Consider the following 23,046-nt stretch of genomic DNA (forward strand, 5'->3'; position numbering starts at 1 on the left):
AAGGTCTACAGTTAGTGACCTATTTTTCCATCTTAAGGAACCTAGAAAAAGAAGAGCAAATTAAACCCAAAGGAAGCAGTAAGGAATTGAAGTATAAAACAAAAACAGTAGAGAAAGTGGGTATTTTGAGAAGGTCAATAAAGTTAATAAATCCAGTCTGATTAGGAAAAAAAAAATACAAATTACTAGTATCAGGAATAAGAGAAGACATATCATTACTGATCCTTCAGACATTAAAACAGTAAGGGAATGTTATGAAAAACTATGTCAGTACATTCAGTGTCCTGAGATGAAATGAATCACCTCCTTGAAAGACAAACTACTAAAGCTTACTGCAGAATACAGAACTTCACTAGCCCTATAGAATTTGAACACCTTCCCACAGAGAAAAGTCCAGGTCCAGATGGCTTTACTAGTGAATTTTAAGAGACACGGAAGAAATATCAATTCTACACAATGTCTTCAGGAAAATGTAAGAGGAGGGAACACTTACCAAAGCATTTGTTATTTTTAACTTCATCTGTTATCAGACATTTAAATTCTTTTGCTTTACATTTTTGAAGTGTTTTCTAGTTTTATTTTTCTCACAAAGCAGACCTATGAGATAAGTAGAGCAAATAACTAATATCCTTAAGGTTAAGCGAACTGTTCAGTTCAACCTTTCAGTGATTTAGTTGGAATAGGACCCACATCTTATTCCTAGTCCTGATATTTAAAAAAATATGTTTTTATTGATTTTAGAGAGAGAAGAAAGGAAAGGGAGAGAGAGAAAGATACATACAGACTGACCCAGAGTCAAGCAGGTGACTTTTTGGTGCACAGGATGACTTTCAATCAAGTGAGCACACCAGCCAGGGCCCTACCTCTAATCTTACCATTGTTAACAAGTTACCTCTTTAGTAGTTTTTTTATAACAACCTTTGGAGACAGGCTAACCACTGACTTAACCAAGGGTAAACTATTAGAATCCTCAGCCATTGAGTTGAAGACTGAGCTAGACTCTTAATAAGCCCTCAATAAATATCCCATAACCAAGCAAACAATTTTAGAGCAAGGATCAGAATTACTATGTTAATCATCCCTTTAGGATTTGAGTCAGGATTGTAGTTGGAAGCTGGACAAAAAGAGAGTTAGGAACATCTTATTTGTCTTAAGTAACACATCAGAATACTCGGTGGAAGAGCTGGGTGGTCTGAGATTGGCCATCCCTGTAGTCGTTTATCTGATGGTGGCCTGCCTTTGCATTTAACTATCAATATATCTGAGGTGTAGAGCACACTTTTATGATATTGTGGCATAGTAACTCATACTTAAATGTCAATATAGATATTTGCAAAGACCTACAAGGTTCAATAATTTCTGGTGTGGGTTTGTTTCTCCTGTCATCACCCATTATGTATTTTTTTATAGCTTTTAAATTGCCACAGAGAGAAATTGGTCAAGATCATAATAGATGGCCAAGGAGCTGCCAAGGATTCTATTGTATGGGATGGGGAAAAGTTCAATACTGGCTTGATTTTATTTATCTAAATTGTAGGCTATGACTTCAATATAATTCATGTTGCAAATATATCAAGGTAACAGCAAAGCACAAAATTATCCCATATGTTGAATGAATGCTCTCTTTTACTCCCTGAAATTTTATAGTCTGAGATATCTTTCTTATTCCAATTATATGAAACCTCCCTTTTTTGTTAGCATGTATTAATCAGATTTTAGCATATTGATTTAAATTCTAAAACCATCTCAACAGTTAAAATAGAGGTATTTTAGAAATTTTAGTTATGGTTATACAATTAATTTTTTTAAAAATATATTTTATTGATTTTTTTTACAGAGAGGAAGGGGGAGGGATAGAGAGTTAGAAACATCGATGAGAGAGAAACATTGACCAGCTGCCTCCTGCACACCTCCCACCGGGGATGTGCCCGCAACCAAGGTACATGCCCTTGACCGGAATCGAACCTGGGACCTTTCAGTCCACAGGCTGACGCTCTATCCACTGAGCCAAACCGGTTTGGCACAAATTAATTTTTTTATCTCTTGAATGTCTTCACTAAACTTAGATTATAAGAGAATATAAATTGTCTGACATAGTAGAAACTCTTCCTTAAAATGAGGATTTGTTTAAAATGACCTGAAAGGGCCTTTTTACCCTTAAGCTGCTGAATTCTAAAATCTATATAAATGAGAGTGGTAAGTACCGAGCCTTAATTTTATGGCTGTTTGAAAAATGCTTTATGACCATAATTTTATTTGGGGGTGGACTCTTTAGTTCTCTTTTAACCCTTCCATATTTTGTGAACATGTTCTGCTATAAGATTCATGATAATGTACTCAAACATGGCTATTACTCATTTTTCTTAAGACTTGTTTATGATGAAATCTCCAGGTTCTTTACAAAAGATAACAGGATCTAGTTCATGCATCATCACATTTAATTAAGAGAGGGTAGGTGTGAGATTTAACACCCACCTGAGGCCATAGTGCTTTGAGATGAGTTCAGTATATTCCAAGGATAGAGTTGTTAGAAAGTACCATCTGGAAGACATTTGCCCATAGTGCTGCTGAATTCTACCTTCTCATAAATCTTGGTATCTAACCTCTTGCTTTGTGATGGTTTAAGTGCACCCTAACTGAATTTAACAAAGATTGACATTTGAGAGAAGAAATTCAGTAGATTTTAATAAAGGAAAAAAACAAATCCCATATAAAATTTTTATTTTGTGGGAATGTGATCTGATAATGAGATATCAAGAATTTGTGTGCTACTGCTAAATATACCAGTGAACCAGACTTACAACTCAAACAGTTTTGACATTGCTGTAGTACATACTCATTTATATTTTTTAATGGTACTCAGATTTTGGAGGACAGGGCAGCCAAATAGAATTTATAAGGCAGCCTTTATCTCCATTTGTGATGTATATGTTTTAATCTGAAAGAAAAAGGCCCTTTATTCCCTTACTCAGTGGAACATGATGCTTGGATAATCAACAAGCAGAATGCTTGGCCTCAGAATCATTCTGTGACTTGTTGAAGCAGTGCCTTGGCCTGATTTTAAAGGATCACAAACTGGACCTGTGCTAGCCAAAGGGAGAACATTTCCTCCTACACTCTCTATTAATAAAGTTTGTGTTGTCTATATGTGACTTGTTAATGATAGGGGTGTTAATGACGACAGTTAATCTTTTCTCAACTCTTTTCTAATCCAGTCTCTTAAAAAGCTTTTAACTCCTTTTGAATTGGGAACTTAACGGGCTTTTGGTGGAGGTGGAATGGTAGTTATCAGCCCATTTAACAAAATCTGAGATCACCAGGACAGCTGTAATGTGCATCTATATGCTGTGTTTTTGTCAAAATGCCACATAGCTGATACTTTGGAAATCATAAATCTAGTGGAAGGAAACATCTTTATAGAGGGTATTTTAGTTTTATGCAGTATGTGTTACAAACCTAAAACCACTTGTACTTATAGGTCCTAAAGAGCAAAGAACATGACCCGATTAAAATAGTTTTATAAATTTGGTTTCTTTTCATCTGTTTTGTCACAATAAGACTGGATAGAGGATGCTTTGAAGACAAATTGTAGCTGACAATATAATCTTTACCTAGGCCACTAGTCTTCCCCAAGGGCCTTAGAGGGGAAATGGGAATTTCTTAAGGCTGGGCCTAGTAAAGTCACCCATCAGTGGCATATTTAATTAATACATATGAGAGGGAGCTTTGCATATGCCCTCAACCTACTCTACTCTTTAGAATGGCTTTTTTTTTTTCTGGAGGATTTTGCCTTATTAGACTTACAGAATTTATATTGAAACTCTAAAATGAAGAGAGAGAGCTCAATGATTATACATTTTAACATTTGATCTGACTACCACCATCAAATAGTTAAGTGAGTAGTTCAGTGAGGCAACTTACCAGTGCTTTTTCTTTTTCTTCTTCCAATTTAAAAAAAAAAAATATATATTTTTTTATTTCAGAGAGGAAGGGAGAGGGAGAGAGAGAGAAACATCAATGAGAGAGAATCACTGATCAGCTGCCTCCTGCCTACCCCCTACTGGGCATTGAGCCTACAACCCGGGCATGTGCACTTGACCAGAATCGAACCTGGGACCCTTCAGTCCGCAGGCCGATGCTGTATCCACTGATCCCAACCGGCAAGGGCACCAGTGATTTTTCATAACTTTTTAAATAATACACAAAAAGCCTAGAGAAAGATTTAGAAATATATAATATATATATTTATTTATTTGCTTGTAAGTAACGATGAAAATAAAATTTGCTACACCAAGCTCTAAGAAAAGCCGCCAAAACAGGTAGTGTTGAAGAGGGACTTGAGGAGAGCCTGAATTAATACAGAGCAGGCCCATATCAGAGACCCAATGTGGGTGGTTCTGTGGTTTCAGGATTGATTGGTTAATGCAAATGTTAACCATTATCTGTTCTGGATTTCCCTAGCTTTCCTCTTTAATTTCTGGGGGTTGGCAGCTTTAACACATTTTTTCTTTTATCCTGGTAATGTGTGGGGTTTTTTGTTTCCTCTCTTTCTGCCTCACTTCCTCACTCCCCAACCCGCGTGCTCCCTTTTTTCCCCTGGAAGATTCATCTGTTAAAAATGTCTTCTGTTATCAATTTGGAATGTGGATTCTGACTGTGCCTGACTTCAGTGCTCTTTGATGTTTTTCCAAGGCTGACTCTCACTAGATCCCTGGTTTAGGTGTCTTTTCCCTGACACCGAGAGGCCTGTAAGGTGAATTTGCCTTGTATCATTGATATAAAGGGTTGGTGGGGCCTGCTCTTTTCTTGTATCCTTATGGGCAGATAAGTTGCCGGAGTCTGTCTATAGATGTTGATATCTTTAACAGAGTTCCTGCGTATATTCAAGAACGGGTCTGTGAGAACTGTTATGCCTGAAAGACTAGAAATTTGAGAAGCTACTCACCCCTTCCCATGGAGATTTCCACAAGGATAAGGTTGCATTCAGAGGCTTATCCTCTCTTCCTCCTGCGTAGTATTGGGGTTCTACTATAATCACTCCATCATCCTGCCAGCCATGTCTCATTTCTCATACTGGAACGCTCCCTCCTCCCAAGCTCAGCTTGAACCACCAGTCCTGATGCTTTATCTGGTCCAGGCTCTAGCCCTTAAATTGTCTGTCTGGCTTTGTGTTTCATTTGACCCTAATACACTGGGTCGCACTGTCTAAAGGAGAATTATGTCCCCTCCGATGTCAGGGTGCATTTCTCATTTCTTACTGCTGCTCCTGAGCAGATCTGTAACTTCAAGGTTAAGATAAGACACATTCCATCAGAACTATGTCGTCATCCTTGCCAGCTTCTGATCTGTGACTGTCCAGGAGATTTACAAGACAATTGCATGCCATTCTTTACAGAATATTATGGTTGGACTCTGACTCCTGGCATCAGGCCCAATTTGATTTGTCAGCTGTTACAAAACCCATTTCCCAAAGAATAAGGGACTTCAGCAGTGTGCCCTTTAGGCAGGTCTTAAGAGTGGGAAGGAGGAAATTGATCTGGCTCTTTAGTCCTTGCTATTTTAGCGAGAAGGGTGGACTCCAGAATATTTTTGTCCCTTTCCTCCTTGAATTCACTTGTTTTCCCCCTGAAAGAATAGTGTTGCTAAAGTGTTAATCTTCTTTCCTGTCCTTTATCCCTTCACAGAATTACTATTTAGTCTTTTCATTCTGCCATCTCCTTTGCTTTTTTGAGTTTTAAAGCATAAGAATAAGTATTTTACCCTTGAGAGAGAACATACCTATCTATTCTCTGAAGGTTTATTAGTTTACCATTGCCTAATTAACAGGGACACTGTTCCTCCTTTCTTGCTGTCTAACATGTTGAGCTGCAGGAGTTACTGCATATGTGATATGGTTTAATGGCTTAGGAATTTGGAAGGTCATATTTCCTGCTGCTGTTGTATTCGGCCCTATAATATTTTTACAAAAGCTTCTCTTTAGGGGACTGAACAGCTCTTTGGTTTCAACATAAGCTCACTCTTTCCCTAGGAGGTAGGTGGTGGGGATTTATTTGGCCCATTTTAGTGATTCTGGGATTAGATTGAAAATTTATTTACTCAAGATCACACTTGGCAAGTTAATCACAGAATCAGAACACTGATCTAATTCCTTGGCATTATTTTCATATACCAGTTAAACAAAAAAAATTTAGTTTCCACTAAAGCAAGTCTTTTTTTTTTTTTTTTAATGGGTTTATCATGCCATTGCTAGCAAAAAAAAAAAAAAAAAAGACTGGTCTTGGGGCCTGGTGTCTAAACCACCAGAAGCATGGCTAGGTAGGAGAGACAACATGCCTGTTGTCCTAGAGTTTTGCAAGCGTTTTTATACATCAGGGAGGAGAAAGATGTAATTGTTCTGAAAGGATTTACGTTAGTTTTAGACAAAGGGGAAGGGAGAAGGTGAAACAGGACCGGTTCTGGGATGGCACAAGTAGAGTCCTTAAGGAAGGAATGTCTCCTCTTGTGATTAGCTGTGGGCAGTAGATTGGAAAATTCATGTGTAAATAAGATGCGAAGTCTCCTGGGATTCTGTTGCACTTCGCTTTTGGATAATCACAGAAATAGCCACCTGGAAATTAATACTAAATTCCAACGGATACATAGGAAATGTGAGAAGTTTTTTCTCACACTTGGTCCACAGCTATTACCAGACTAATGTTCTCTTTCTCTCACTCTGGTTGCTGTAATTTTAATTTAGAACACCTTGGAATATTTTTCTTCTCATCCCTTAGCTGCGAAGTTAAAGTTAGGAAAAGTTAAAAAAAAAAGCAACTTTTACTCAGATATCATGATGATTCATTCAAAGTTGAGAAAATCTGTAGTTGAAAACTTGTCTGCTTTGCTGTCATACCCTATAATTTCTTCTGTTTGATAACCAAAATAATCATCATTCTCTGCTTTTTCCTCAGGTTGATTTTTTTTTTTTTGTCCCTTTTTTATTACTGGCCTACGGCAGCCACTTCTAGCTCTAAAGACAAGTATCTATAAAGCAGAGCAGGGTTTTGGAGCTCTCTAAAATGTTCTTTAGGACCAGGAGAAATGCAAATTTATGGGACTGCAGGTTTCTAGGTATTTTTTCTTTGTCTCAGACCTTCTTTTCTCAAGTATAGGGACTATTGGTATCTATATAATTTTTAGTTATATATATTTTGGATGGGTAGTAATTATTTTAAAATTTTCTATATAACATTACAAGAACAACTAGTGAGAAGCGGTTTTAACAGTAATGGTTGGGGTTGGACTGCTCTCCCCTACGCTTTTTGTTTTTGTTTTTTATTTGTTTGTTTTTTTTTTCCAATCTATAATTTCAGTTGAAAAGTTCTTCGGTAGTGCTTCAAGGCTCTGGGTTCTGTTTCTGTATCTGGTAATCTTTTAAAGAAGGACAGTTATATCGTATCCCAAATACTCTCCAAGCCATTTTAATTAACTGTTCAGTGACAGATGGTAGAAGAGGCCCTGTGTAAAGTGCTTCTGGTGGGCTGGATTAGGGGATGGGTGGTTTGCACTGATTCTGTTGTAGAGGAACCTAGCCTTTCCCTTCCCCCTTCCAGTTGAGCTATAATCCTGTTGGATGATCTTAAAATGCTATTGATTAATTTCCAGTGGTTTTAGGAATAAGCACAAGTTTTGGATTTAAAACCCAAGAACCAATTCCCTTGAGCTATTGAGGCTAAGGTAGGTACCTTCCAATTTCTTCGCCCAGTCTTCACTGAAAAGGAAAGTTAAGGCTTTTAACTTTTCAGTTTGCCTCTCCCCCTCTTAGTCTAGTACTGCTGCCAGTTGCCATGGCAACGGACTGGGACAGCTGCGCAGTGGCGCCCAGGCAGCTGGGTGGGGGCGGGGGAGCTGCCTGCCCGCCAAGCCCCAGATCTGGGAGGGGAGGCCCTCCTGTTAGCCCAGAGGGAAAGAAAGAAGTGGGGCGATCCGGTAGGTAAAGGAGAGAACCCCCCTTCATCTGCTCCCTTTGGGGAGCCCCTTCTGCATGAATTTGTAAAGGGAGATTTTCCCCTTTTCTCCCTCAAACTGAAGAACACATATGTAAATCCTTGTTTTTCCTCGTGAGGCTGGGAGGCCATGGCCACAATGCTTAACTGCATGCATCTAACCCAGGGCTGGTTTTAACCCCAGCGCTCTGAACTAAACTGCTCAGCTCCCGGAAATTCCAAGGTGAGTGGGGGTGGGGTGGGGTGCTCTCCCTGGAATATGACATTTCCTGTCTCTGGTGAGGTCGGAGGCTATTTTAATTTTAAATAAATCAAATCAGATATTTTTTTTCTTGAAGCTGAAAAATTATTCTGAAGCCCCATACTTACATTCTCCCGTCCACCTCCTCTTCCAAATAAAGTATTTCAATGAGAGCTTAGTTTTATTACAGGGCAGTAATGAGTACAGACAGTTTTTTTGGTGGGCAGACCTATTGCTAGCAAGTTCTGAAGATACGGTGTCCAACTATTTACTCTTGGAATAATTCCTTAAATTTTGCTATTTGAAGTAAATTAAATGCAACTTTTTATGCTACTTGGCCTGAACAAAATTCTGAGATTAGTAGTGACCTTCCCTAATTCTGGGAATGGTCTGGTCAAGATGGAAATATTTTTATAGAGATTGCTGAAACAAATCTTTAAAGATAAATATGGAGTTCAGCTAAGAAAACAATTCCTGCTAATTTATAATCCAGACTGTAGGCACCATTTAACATGGTTAAAGAAGTATTCTTAAAAATGATTATGGTAACAACGTGGGAATTTAAAAAAACTAGATTCTCTGTTGAGTACCCCCTGGTTGTGCATATTTCTGAGCTTAACTCAATTTCCATTTGTGTTGCCTTCAGCTTTCCTTGGGCCAATGAATGGTTCCTCTGTGTTTTGAGGCTTCATGTTCATGTGAGTCTGGGGCCAGACTTCTCTTTCCTCCTCCTCTTTCTTTGGCCTGAAGCCAACTCAAGTTAAGAGGCGAGGTACCTCCTTAACTATTTGTATTAGTTGAGCGTTGAGAATTACTGAGCAATCCAATGACTACTTTTGATTTTTAGGACAAAATTTTTTTTCTCCTCCCTGCCTCCCTCCCATCCCCAAATGAAAAAGGAGGCTCAGTGTGTTTGAGATGTCTTGCTATTGTGAGCTGATGGATGCCCTGAAGAGACAAGCTCAATTTGTTTAAGGGAAATGTACCGAGTCACTGAAAATGTGGTGAAAGATGCCTGTGCAGGCCTTTTTTTTGTGCTGCTACGAGACTGACCAGTCAAGATGCTCAGAGCAGAAAGTTACATTTTGGTGGCTTTTCTTTTTTCAGTTTTATAACGAACCTTATTTACTATAGAGGGAAAGGTTCTATCTATCATGATTCTTTTAACTGCAGGTTTTCCACATTTCTATTTTAGTTTCTGGCTTGTAAACAATTACAGTAGTAGCCAGGACAGACATATCACACTACTTGACTTTAGGAATCTGAAATTAGAGGAGTTAGACAGTTGTGCCATCTAATTTTGGTCCTGTTGGTTAAAGAGAAAGTTGTGGTTGGGAAAATGGGGATAGACCCATTTTTCATTAAATTCTTAGGATTCATATGTAGAATGTTCAAGGCCTGAGAGAAGGGTACCTGGCAGTTGCGTTATACCCTTTGTATCTCATCAAGAAGAGACAGAAACTTGTCCTGGCCTATGCTTTCTCTGCTCCCCTGTGCTCAGTTGTAATGGGAGTCCAGCACAACGCACAGCAGGTCTCTCTCAGTTTAGGAGGGCCTCCGTGAGGATAGGGCTGGCTTTTAAAGGATGAGAAACCTGGCTGGGTAACGCAGTAGGTGGAGCATTGTCCTGTGCACCAAAAATATTTCAGGCTCGATTCCCAGTCAGGGCACATACGTAGGTTGCGTGTTTGATCCCTGGGGAGGGTACAGGAAACAATCGAATATTGATGTTTTGGTTTTTTAAAATGTTTTTATTGATTTCAGAGAGAGGAAGGGAGAAGAAGAGTGATATAGAAACATCAATGATGAGAGAGAATCCTTGATCAGCTGCTTCCTGCAGGCCCCCTACTGGCGATCGAGCCTGCAACCCTGAGCATGTGTCCTAATGGAGAATCGAATTGTGACCTCCTGGTTCATGGGTCGGCACTTAACAACTGAGCCACACTGGCCTGGCAACTAGTTGTTGTTTCTCTCTCTCTCTAAAATCAATAAACATATCCTCAGGTGAGGATTTTAAAAAAGAAGAGACAAATTTTAACTCCTCACATGGATTCTGACTATTATGTCCTTCCCATTTGCAGGAACCTAGTGGCCTTAGTCCTTCAGGTGGAACAGCGTGCGACATGGGAAAGAAAACCAAGCGAACAGCTGACAGTTCTTCTTCAGAGGATGAGGAGGAATACGTCGTGGAGAAGGTGCTAGATAGGCGTGTGGTTAAGGGGCAAGTGGAATATCTACTGAAGTGGAAAGGCTTTTCTGAGTAAGTGCCTTCTCTTAGGCCTTAGGACTCTGCGGAGGTAGACACCTTTGATTTATTTCCCCATGAACCACCACCATTTTGTCTTTTTCTTTCCCCACCTGCACTCCTTTCCTAAGAGTCAGAAGACGCAGCAATAAACTAAACAAAGTCTTCCCCTTCTTTGGAGTTGGTATTCTAATGATAATGCTTTTGAGAGGCAGTATAATGAATTGGTTAGGAACATGGACTTGGGAGCCAGGGTGCCTGGGTTCAGATTCTTATGCCACCACTTACGATGATGTGAGCTGGGTGACCTTGGTTAAGTTCCTTAATCTTTTTTTTTTTCTTCTCAGTAAAATAGGGATAAGAAATAATACTTGTAATAGAGATGTTGGGTAGATATACCGAGCCTGACACATAAGTAGAAACTGTTACTTTTACTATTCTTTTGGATATAACTAAGCTAAAATACATACGTTGAAGAAGATGATAAAGTATTAGTCATCGTCATGGATTCTATAGCCCATAGCTTTCCAAAATGATCCCTGGATCTCAGAACTGCCCTAAAATGAAGCTCCTTCCTTCCTTCCTGTTCTATTGTTACTTGATTTTTTAAAAATTGATTTTAGAGAGAGAAAGGGGGGGCACCGACTTGTTATTCTACTTATTTATGCATTCATTGGTTGACTTTTGTATGTGCCTTAACTGGGGATTACACCTATAACCTTGGCATATTGGGATGGTGCTCTAACCAACTGAGCTAAAGCACTTATCACAATGATACTTAAATATGAGGCCACAGTCCCGTGTATTGTCCCCTCACCATACCCCCTGCCCCCAAGTATTTATTTTTGAAATTTTCAGATGTACAGTGAGGTCAAAGAAATTGAGTGAACACTCAGATACATAACATCTAGTTTCTATAACATTTTTTATAAAGTTGTGGGTTTTTTTTTATTGATTTCAGAGAGGAAGGGAGAGGGAGAGAGAGATAGAAACATCAATGATAAGATAGAATCATTGATCGGCTGCCTCCTGCACGGCCCCCCACTGGGGATTGAGCCCACAACCTGGGCATGTGCCCTGACCAGAATAGAACCTGGGACCCTTCGGTCCGCAGGCCGACGCTCTATCCACTGAGCCAAACCAGTCAGGGCAACTACAATAAACATTTTAATGTAACCTATCCATCTATTCCTTTACCTATCATTCTACTTTTTAAAAATACCCATTTGCCCAGTCAGCATGGCTCAGTGGTTGAGTGCCAACCTATGAACCAGGAGGTCATGGTTTGGGGCACATGCCCAGGTTGCAGGCTCAATCCCCAGTGGGAGGTGTGGAGAGGCAGCCGATTGATGGTTATTCTCATCATTGATGTTTCTATCTCTCTCTCCCTTTCCCTTCCTCTCTGAAATCAATAAAAATATATTTTAAAAAAGAAAAATACCCAGTTAAAAACCTTCTTTTTAAGTCAGCTTTAAGGATGATACTAAAGTGATGGCCAGAATGCCTGTTAGGCAGTAACTGGTTTTATGCTGAAGTACTAAAGTAGGTTATTATTTTCTTTGGAATAAATAGAACTAGATACTTTGAAGCATAGAAGTAGTAGCTTGAAAGGTGAAATATGTGAAGCTAGTAATCATTAGGCATTTTGCCTCAATTGCTGGTTAATTCTTTTCTCAGGATGACTGATAACAAAGAATAGATTTCTCAGAACTCCAGTGAACTGATAGGACATGGTTTAGGCTCCTTAGGGTGGTAATATCCAGTAGAAATATAATGCAAACCACATGTGTAATTTTAAATATTTTGGTGGCCACATAAAAGAAAAGTGAAATTAATTTTAATAATATACTAGTATTTTATTTAATACAACATACTAAAATGCTATTTCAACAATAATTAATTTTAAAATTGTTGAGATGTTTTACATTATTCATATGAAGTCTTCAAAATCTGATGTATATTTTACATTTTATAGCATGTAGTTCAGATTAGTCATGTTTCAAGTGCTCAGGAGTCACATGTGACTAGTAACTACCATATTTGAACATCACAGCTTTAAAGTGTAAGGCTTAAGTATACTAAAAGATTCAATGTTTTGACGTATCTTTGGACAAAGGTATGAATCAGGAGCCTTTGGAACATAAGGTTATTTCATTACATGAATCAAATTTTCTTATCTTGAGCACTGTTTTAAGTGGGATAGTTTGTGCATTATAGGATGCTTAGCATCTCTGTCACATAGAGCGCTATAAAGGTAGGTAACACAACAATCAGAATATACCCTTCGTATTTCTAAAGAAAGATAGAAAAGGAAAAGACAGATTAAGCATTTGTCAGAAATGCCCAGGATTTTATTAAAGACTGGAATTTTGCCCCTTCAGCATTGTCTACAACTAAATACCTACTGCTTGCGAGGCAGTGGTCAGATTCTTCCTTGGTTGATGTAGAAACAGCATTATCAATGTGGTAGGAAAAGGGATGATCCCATTATAGGACTGGCCTTCCATGCTGTGAACAGAGACTCTCCTACCCCTACATCTAGTGTTGTCATGCCTCTTGATTTTGGTACCTTAATTTCTTCTGGGATAGTAAACTATATGGTCTGTGGGTATGGGGAAGGCTATTGTGTACAGAATCTTTTTTGGCTGAAAAGGAGCTATGAACGAGTGCCTTTTCTAGTTCTAGCTCAAATGATTTAAAAGTAAATTTTGTCTCATTCTTTTTTTTTTTTAATTAGAAATACCCATGACTTTGTCATTAATAGCAGCCGCAGATATTTCTGTGTTATGTTAAAGTTGTTGCAAATATCTTTTTTAAAATATATATTTTTTATTTATTTCAGAGAGGAAGGGAGAAGGAGAGAGAGATAGAAACATCAGTGATGAGAAAGAATCATTGATTAGCTGCCTCCTAAACACCCCACACTGGGGATCGAGCCCGAAACGTAGACATGTGCCCTGACTGAGAATTGAAACATGACCTCCTGGTTCATAGGTCGACACTCAACTATCCAGCCACACCAGTTGGCCTGCAGAAAGTTGTTTTAAGTCTAGAGTAAATATCTCAAATTTTTTCATCACTCTGCTTCTTACCTGAATCAAGTTATGTCATGTGTTCAAAACCATTCCTACCTAAAAATACCTTATTTTAAAAACAGTAAAATATCTAAAATGGGTAGGACATAAAATAATGTTCCCAAGTCAATGAAAGTATTGTAGGAACTGCTTCTCTGATATGTTTACAGATGTATCTTAATATAAACTAGTCCTTTCTATATAACCCAATAGGACTCCCTTGATCCAAGTTTAATTAGACCCAATTATTTAGTTTGGGTTTATTTATTTTGCTTATTAATATAATAATATATTTTTGAATGACTAGTAACAGTAGACTTGAATCCAGACAATTGAATTAATGTACTCCAATTCCTACTTCTGAGTCTTATGATTGAAATTGCCTTTTTTTTTTTTTTTTGAATAACGATTTCCAATCCTCCAATAATTTTGTTGACATTTCTTCAAGATATAAGTAACATATTTAACTGGGGGGGGGGTATGATTTATTAGATTGTCCTCTCACAATTTGCATAGATGATTGTATGTGTGAAATCACATTATTTTGCCACTTATAGAGTTCATATTTGAGTTTTTAACACCTTTATTGAGGTATCATTTACAGTCTGTAAAAGTCATTCATTGAAAATAAATGATTCATGATTTTTTTATTAAGTAAATTTATAGAACTGTGTAACCACACTCCAGTTTTAGAAAATTTTCATAACCTCTCCAAATTTCCTTGAGCCCATATCTAATTAATTCCAAGACCCAGACGCCAGCATCAGGGAACCACTGATCTGCTTTCTTTCAAAGGTCTCAAGTTGTCTTTCCTAGACATTTCATATAAATGGAATCAGACAATATATACTTTTGCATCTGGTTTCTTTCACTTAGATAATGTTTTTGATGTTTTGTTCTTCCATGTTGTAGCGTGTACTAATTAGTATTGTGTTCCTTTTTGCTGTTGGATAGAAGTTCATTGTATAGATATACCAGATTTTGTTTATCCATTCACCAGTTCATGGACATTTGAGTTGTTTTTAACTTTTGGCTATTAAAATGCTGTTATAAATAATTGTGTACAAGTTTTTTTGTGGATGTATAATTTTTTTCATTTTTTTCTTGGATAGATTCCTAGGATTAAATTTGTTCCTTTTAAGTGTAGGGTCTCTTTCTCTTTTGTCTATTTGTCCTTTTAAAACTAAGGCATTAGATTTCTCCCCTCTCCCCCCTAATTCTTTTCTCTGTTCTTGTCCAGGGAGCACAATACTTGGGAACCTGAGAAAAATTTGGATTGCCCTGAGCTAATTTCTGAGTTTATGAAAAAGTATAAGAAGATGAAGGAGGGTGAAAATAACAAACCCAGGGAGAAGTCAGAAACTAACAAGAGGAAATCCAGTTTCTCGAACAGTACTGATGATATCAAATCCAAAAAAAAGAGAGAGGTAAGTTTTCTTTCCCCCTTTTCCCACAAACTATTCTTTTGCCTCCCCGTGGCCCCCCCCCCCCCCCCCCCCTAAAAAGAGCCTCATTTTGTTTATTTCTGTTCTAAGGATGGCCTTCAAGGTAAAATAGTTGAACAAAAGAGCTTCCAGGGAGGTATGTTGATTAACTACAGCGCCCCCTCCTGGCTGAATGAGAAATGTAATATATGTACACTGAATTATATTAAGGTGGCAAAATTTAATCCCTATAAAACATTCGGCCACTGTCTGTCTTCTCCAAGCAAGGCTAAGCTGTCTTAAAGAGGAATGGTTTTTGGTGAATTTTAAGAATAGAAAAGGGCTTTAAAACATTTACTGTTTTACTTTCTTTTTTCGTTTGTTCCAAAGATAGTCCCTTATTTTCAGTTCTTTATATTCTTTCATTTTTTTCATTGAGATGAAATTCACATGTATACAATTAACCATTTTAAAGTTTATAGTTCATTGACATGTATATTCTCTTTAGATCTTATTTTTATGTACTTTACATAAGAAATTAATTTCATCCTTTTTTTTTTTTTTAATCCTTGCTCACTCAAGGACATGTTCATTTTTTTTTTTTTTTTTAGGGAGAGAAAGGAGAAGCAGGGAGGGAGAGAGAGAAAGAGAGACATCAATATGAGAGAGAAACATTGATTGGCTGCGCCTCGACTAGAGCCAGGGATCAAACCCGAAATGTAGTTATGTGCCCCAACTGGGAACTAAACCCACAACCTTTTGTTGCACGATATGATGCTCCAGCCAACTGAGCCACACTTGCCAGGGCTTCATCTCTTTTTGAAATCTTTTTATTGTTCAGTTTGGAAAGTCTGTTTATAAAATTTTGGTTTTATTCAGCTGCTTTAGATCTCAAGTTACCAGCATGAGCAGTGTTATTGCCTCTTTTTTCATCTATATCTTTTCCATCAGTGCACACACATATACATATACATATACACCCCCTTCAAGCTTCCACTCCTTTCCTTTATTTCAAGGTCATGAAGCGTTTTGTGGTGAAGGATGTATCATACCCTTAAAATTTAATAAAATAAAAGCGTAAGTCTGCTTCTGAATCTTCTAGCATCACTGTCATAAGCATCCCTGTTTATCTTCATTCTACTTGGATACCTGTCTTTCTAGAGCATTAGTTCTCAGCTCTGGCTGTACATTAGAACCACGGGGGTGTGGGGAGTGTGCTTTTAAAAACCTCCAGAGCCAAAAATGTACCCCAGACCAGTTAAATTTCATTTCTGTGGGTTGGATCCGGTCTCCATAGAGAAAATGGGAGACCAGCTTTCCCAAAAGAATTGATATAAGAGTGAAAGATTGGAGGCTGCAAGTGAAAAAGGACTCTGGGTTTGTGGCTGTCTCCTTATTTGTTTCCCTCATTGATTTTATTTTACCTTATTTTTAAAACTGCTCTATTCTGGTGAGGTGTGTATATCATTGTGATAAACTATATCGTTATAATAAACTGCTGATAAAGAATTTGAGAATGCCTTTCTCTAAGGAGCTAAGATTTGGTTTTTTCTTTTTTTAATTTATTGGGGTAACCTTGGTTAATATATACGTTTCGGGTGTACACTTAAAATACCTTCTTTTTTTTTTTTTTTTTTTTTTTTTACCTGTGAATTAGGATCCTATGTGTCACACCAGCAACAGGTGCTTTGGACTTGGCTCTGAAGAACCTAAAGGGATATCCTCAAAGGACCTTCTTTTTTTTTTTATTAGTCCTTTGTATTCTGGCTTTTGTCATTTGACTAATTCTCCAGCTAAGTAAAGAGACCGAAAACAACACAGCGTAAGACTTTAACTAGCCATTTGTGACATACAGTGTTTATATCCTCAACCTGAGGTTTCTGTCGTTTTAAAAAGGAACAATCTGGCTTAGAGCTACTGGCCAAAGCAGAGTTTTGTTCCTAGGCCAGGTTCTGATGCTGCCGACCTTGAAAACAGTCCCCACTCGTCCCTCATATTGTAATGTTCATCTGGGGCCCCGACAGCATTCTCAACAGCGCTGGTGGCTGTCATCTAGGCAGCTAGGAAGATAGGTGATGTAAGTTTTAAAGGTACAGGAGGGGATTGCCTTTCTTTCTTTTGACCACTGCAGAAGAAATTTGTCAGTTGGCATTATGCCTGATTTAAGATTACTGCCTGTGTGATGATTTTTGCATTTTCCTCGCCTCGTCACCTATTCAGCAGCTTGAACATTTTTCTTCCCCTCCCTCCTTATGTGGCAAACTGTTTTCAGCTGCCAGCTATGATTTACGACTCAGTTCATGTGCCAGCATTCCAGCTGTGAGCATCTGTGTGCACATCTGGGAACCTCCTCCCCTTAAGAGCTCCCCAAAAGGGCTATGTTTTTGAGTCAGTGTCTCCCTTGATCCATGCATGGAATTTCCTTCCCAGTGTGGGTTCTGGTATCTTTGGAGACCGCCTGGACCCTGAATGTTTGTATGTCTCAGAAGAGAGCAAGGGAGGTGAATGTCAGATCAAAGAGATTTTATGAAAATCAGACATCAGATGTGAGTTCATTTGTGCAGTCTTTATCTTCCATAATAAGGTTTTTAAAATCACCTGCTTTGTGCCCTGTCTGGTGTGACTTGGTTGGTTGGAACATCATTCTGCACACCAAAAAGTGTCAGGTTCGGTTCCCAGTCAGGGCACATACCCAGGTTTTGGGTTTGATCCCGGTCGGGGTGCATGCAGGAGGCAACCAATTGATGTTTCTCCCTCTCCCCCTTCTCTCTGAAACAAACAAAGAACAAAATTAAAAATTACCTGCTTTGCATAAAATTTTGTTCTCACCAGTGCCATCAGACCTGAATCAGACCCTGTACTCCTTACCTCAATTGCATTCTGGCCAAATTTGAATACTCTCCTAGAGAATAATCAGCTTGTTTGTTTTTAATCACTTCCAGTTCTGTTTTCTAATGCTAATGACTCACCCACATTAGGAGCGGATAGGCACAGACCAGGGCCTCTTCTCCAAGAGCATGGGTAATGCATTGTGTGAACTCTGAAAGAAATTTGTTGTTTTATGGTACTTCCTTGAATCATTCGTACCTCTGTTCTTTCATAAATATGGATGACTTTGTGAAAAGAAGTATTAAAAATATTGGTCAGTGTTAAGGTAAACTAAAAGTCTAAAAAAGTAAAGATTGAGAGATGTGGTATACTTGAAGTTTATAATATAAAAAAGGGTCTAGTTTGGGTAAACATGGACTTGTTTATCATCTCAGAAGCAATTGATATCATTAAGGAGATTGGATTAGAGGAGTTCCTAGGTGATGACTCCGGGATATTAAAGAGTTTTAGGGGCCACTCCTAATCTTGAAGGAATACTGGAGGGACAACTGCATCTTCTTGCAAAAATATCTTTTGGCATCACTGTCACTGGGTGATGCAGTATTGTATTTCTTAAATTTTAAGAATTTTATTACAAAAATGGTATCTGGTGATATTAAATTAGGTTGTGCTTTGCTAAGCTGAGAAATAGGTTTTAACTTTTACCCAGCTGTAACTTTTTTTCATCTTCTGTTTATAGCAAAGCAATGATATTGCTCGGGGCTTTGAGAGAGGACTGGAACCAGAAAAGATCATTGGGGCGACAGATTCCTGTGGCGATTTAATGTTCCTAATGAAATGGTGAGAGCGATTGGATATTACTCTACAATTGTGGGGTTTCTTTTGCCAGTGGCTTGAATTTGTATGGAAGATAGGGAGGGAAGACTGAGTATTTCCCAACCAAATATTTTGATTGTCAAGGACCTTTATTTGACACCAACTATATCTGTATTAAATGAGAATTATGGTTTGGAATGAATTAAAGAATTCAAGACATTCTCAAGTTTTGGTATTAAGCCAAATTATATTAGCCCAGATACCAGAAAAGGGTAGATTTGAGGTGGGAAGCATATAAACATGACCTAACCACTTTTTTTTTTTTTTTTACACAGTTCTGAATCATTTACCGTTAGACCAGTGGTTCTCAACCTTCTGGCCCTTTAAATACAGTTCCTCATGTTGTGACCCAACCATAAAATTATTTTCGTTGCTACTTCATAAGTGTAATGTTGCTACTGTTATGAATCGTCATGTAAATATCTGATATGCAGGATGGTCTTAGGCAACCCCTGTGAAAGGGTCATTCGACTGCCAAAGGGGTCGCGACCCACAGGTTGAGAACCACTGCCTTAGACCATGAGCCTGTGGCCATAGGATAGGAGCGAGTGGGCTTTCTGCCACCACTGAGGACCAAGACCACTGAATAATGTCTAAAAGGGAAAAATAATCGGAACAAAAAGCATTAAGGATAATACTGGCCAAAGCACAAGAATTTCATCCGGCGGAGGGAATGGCTCTTAGAGGAAAGTGTAGTTACGTCCCCTCAATTTGGTTTCTAAAAGACAGGGTGTTTTATGGTCAGGCCCCACTACCTTCTCTATCCAAGTGCTCTGAGCTTATGGTTTAGGTTTGGTCTCTAAATAGAGGGTTCATGCTCTAGTGCCACTTAGGAAGCTAATTATCTTAAAAGTATAATCCAAAGGTGTAACATTTTATTTGATCCTGGGGTGGGGCCAGCCTGCCTGCCAGGGATGATCCCCTACAAAGTTCCTGGGTTCTTCTTTTCTCTGAGCAGCAATTTGGCCATTTTTGTTGTTGTTGTTGTTAATCCTCACCCAGGGATATTTTCTTCATGATTTTTATTTTTATTTTATTTTTTTAAAATATATTTTATTGATTTTTTACAGAGAGGAAGGGAGAGAGAGAGAGAGTTAGAAACATCGATGAGAGAGAAACATCGATCAGCTGCCTCCTGCACATCTTCTACTGGGGATGTGCCCGAAACCCAGGTACATGCCCTTGACCGGAATCGAACCTGGGACCTTTCAGTCCGCAGGCCGACACTCTATCCACTGAGCCAAACCGGTTTTGGCTTCTTCATTGATTTTTAGAAGGGAGGGGGAGAGACAGAGAGAGAGAAAAACATCCATGTGAGAGAGATCTATTGATTGGTTGCCTCCTGCTCTCACCCTAAACAGCACTGGGGATCAAGCCTGCCCTTGACCAGAATTGAACCCGTGACCTTTCCGTCTGAGAGCCAATGCTCTGACCACTGAGAAAAACCAGCTAGGGCTATTTGATCAAAATTTTGCTGGTAAATTACCCAAAAACCTATTTTTTGGAGAGTCACTATACTCTTTCAGAAGTAAGGAGCTGTGTTGACTGCTTTTCCCATTCCATCATGTGTGCTACTTATGATTTATAGTCACATATTAACTAACTCTTTGCACCACTGTCCAAATTTGAGTATCTTCTCTAAGCCATGAATTTTCCCCTCCTCTTCTCACTCATAATACTTACCTTTATGAATTAAACATTTCCGTTTTCTAGACAAGGACGTAGTTGTCTTTACTCACATCTCAGTGGAATTTTGATTAAAAATTTTTTTCCTTGATTTGGAATCCTGGTTAAGAAACTTGCTGTATTTTTTGTTATATATTACTAGAGGCCCGGTGCACAAAAATTTGTACACTGGGGGTGGGGGGGGTCCCTCAGCCCGGCCTGTGCCCTCTCGCAGTCTGGGACCCCTCGGGAGATAACGACCTGCTGGCTTAGGCCTGCTCCTGGGTAGCAGAGGGCAGGCCCAATCCCTAGGTGCAGCCCCTGGTCGGGCTCTGAGCAGGGCTGATTGGGGAGTTGGGGCGCCGACCCCTGTCATGCACAGAGCAGGGCGGATCGGGAGGTTGCGATGCCACCCTCAGTCACGCTCAGGGTAGGGCTGATTGGGGGGTTGGGGCACTGCCCCCTATCACATTCAAGCCAGGGTCGATGGGGAGGTTGCGGCGCCACCCCCTGTGACGCACAGAGCAGGGCCCATCAGGGGGTTGGGGAGCTCCCCCGTCATGCACAGAGCAGGGCCCATCAGGGGGTTGGGGAGCTCCCCCCTGTCATGCACAGAGCAGGGCCCATCAGGGGGTTGGGGAGCTGCCCCCTGTCACGCACAGAGCAGGGCCCATCAAGGGGTTGAGGAGCTCCCCCCTGTCACTCACAGAGTAGGGCCGATAGGGGAGTTAGGGCACCGCCCCCTGTCACACACAGAGCAGGGCGGATCAAGGGGTTGGGGCGCTGTCACTGTCACACTCAGGGCAGGGCCAATGGGGAGGTTATGGCTCTACCCCGTCACAAAGCAGGGCCCGTGGGGGGCGGGGGGGTTGGGGCGCCACACCCTGTCACACACAGAGCAGGGCCGATCAGGGTGTTGGGGCGCCGCCACTCTCACACTCAGGGCAGGGCCGATGGGGAGGTTATGGCTCTACCCCTTCACACACAGAGCAGGGCCTGTGGGGCGGGGGGGGTTTGGGCGCTGCCCCCTGTCACACTGATCCAGTGCTAGGAGGCCTCGCGGCTCTGCTGATCTCGGTGCTGGGAGGCATATTACCCTTTTACTATATAGGATCGTGGCCTGGGGGCCGGCTGGTTTGCCCTGAAGGGTGTCCTGGATCAGGGTGGGGGTTCCCACTGGGGTGCCTGGCCAGTCTGGGTGAGGAGCTGAGGGCTGCTTTCAGGCTGGCAATTGACTGAAGCTCCCAACCACTCCTTTTTTTTCTTTTTCTTTTTTTTTTTATTCTGGGCCAGCTTTAGCTCTGGCTCTAGCTCTGAGGCTTCCGGTGCTATAATCGAAACAATGTATAACTCTAGCTCTGAGATCCCAGCTGGCTGAAAGCTTTCTTCTGGGGTTTTGTTTAGCTTCTATATTTGCAACATAGTTTCTTAGAGTTGTAGCTCAGAGGCTGGCAAGTCAGGCAGGGAACGTTGCAGTCTGCAGTCACTGGAGCAAGCAAGCCTCATGTTCGCTTCCAGCTGCCTAGCTGCCGGCCGCCATCTTGGCTGACAGTTAATTTGCATAAGGATATGCTGATTAGCCAATGGGAAGGGTAGCGGTCGTACACCAATTACCATGTTTCTCTTTTATTAGTGTAGATAGTAGAACCTATGTAACTTGGATAATTGAACTTTGCAGTTAATTCCTACATTTCATTTTAGTACTAGATTTTACATTTTTCCTACTCTCCTCCCTTTTATAAGTACTGTTGCTGACTTAAATTTCTGTTCTCTTATTGTTCCAATCCACAGTTCTGGCTAAAAGGATAAAGAATGTTTAAAAGGACACCAGATGAGGAGGGTTAGGACGCTTTCACTTGATCCAGAAACTGGATTGATCACTTTATGCATAATCAGTAGGAGTGAATGTAGGTTTGATTGTGTGTTCGTGCACATGCTCACACATACAAATAAAAATTATGGGAACAGAATTTATATAATTTTCAGCCTTTTGATTAAACCTGCTATTTCCCAACTAAATTCTAGCTGTGAAGATTGCTGTTTTTGTCTGATGTAGTAGTTAAGTGATATTCACTAATGCAATAGTTAGTAATACAGTCATCCTCCCTTATCTGTGGTGGATACATTCCAACCTCCCCCCTTCTTGCCTGAAAACTGCAAATAGTATGGAACCCTATATGTACAATGTTTTTTTCCTATACATACATACCTCTGATAGAGTTACATTTATAAATTAGGCACCATAAGAGGTTAACCAACAATAATCTATGATAAAATAGAACAGTTTACTGTAATCAGATTTATGTGCTCTCTCTCTTTCTAAGATATTTTTATTGATTTCAGAGAGGAAAGGAGAAGGAGAGAGAGTTAGAAACATTAATGATGAGAGAGAATCATTGATTGGCTGCCTCCTGCACACATTCCCTCTCTCCCCCTCAACTGGGAACTGAGCCCGGAACCCGGGCATGTGCCCTGACTGTGAATCGAACCATGACCTCCTGATTCATAGGTCGATGCTCAACCACTTAGCCACACTGGCCCGGCTCAAGATACCTTTATGTATAGCGTGGATACACTGGACAAAGGGATGATTTTAAATCCCCGGCAGGCTGGCACAAAATTTCATCATGCTACTCAGAATGGCACACAATTTAAAACTTAGGAATTATTTATTTCTGGAATTTTCCATTTTATATTTGTGGACCACTGT

The 23,046-nt window shown here is 39.8% G+C and overlaps 1 protein-coding gene and 1 non-coding gene across 4 annotated transcripts in view; both read left to right on the top strand.

The window, feature by feature from the left end:
* Positions 1-23,046, top strand: part of CBX5 (chromobox 5) — a 40,346-nt gene that overhangs the window by 9,043 nt on the left and 8,257 nt on the right. The window contains exons 1-4 of one of the 3 annotated variants that reach the window (XM_070410086.1): positions 7,886-7,965; positions 10,305-10,483; positions 14,783-14,969; positions 18,535-18,635. In XM_070410086.1, coding sequence (XP_070266187.1) covers positions 10,347-10,483; positions 14,783-14,969; positions 18,535-18,635 — 425 coding nt within the window. In that variant the 5' untranslated portion in view covers positions 7,886-7,965; positions 10,305-10,346. Of the gene's footprint in view, positions 1-7,885; positions 8,206-10,304; positions 10,484-14,782; positions 14,970-18,534; positions 18,636-23,046 lie in introns of those variants that run through there. The other 2 variants (XM_070410085.1, XM_070410088.1) reach the window with 2 other exon arrangements.
* On the top strand, positions 9,686-9,821 carry LOC139007915 (small Cajal body-specific RNA 11). Its single transcript, XR_011471041.1, has one exon. It is a non-coding gene; the product is annotated as a small Cajal body-specific RNA 11 (non-coding RNA).

Source organism: Myotis yumanensis, unplaced genomic scaffold, assembly GCF_028538775.1.
Source record: "Myotis yumanensis isolate MYYU_CA2020_CCGP unplaced genomic scaffold, mMyoYum1.0.hap1 SCAF_3, whole genome shotgun sequence".
Classification (NCBI taxonomy): domain Eukaryota; kingdom Metazoa; phylum Chordata; class Mammalia; order Chiroptera; family Vespertilionidae; genus Myotis; species Myotis yumanensis.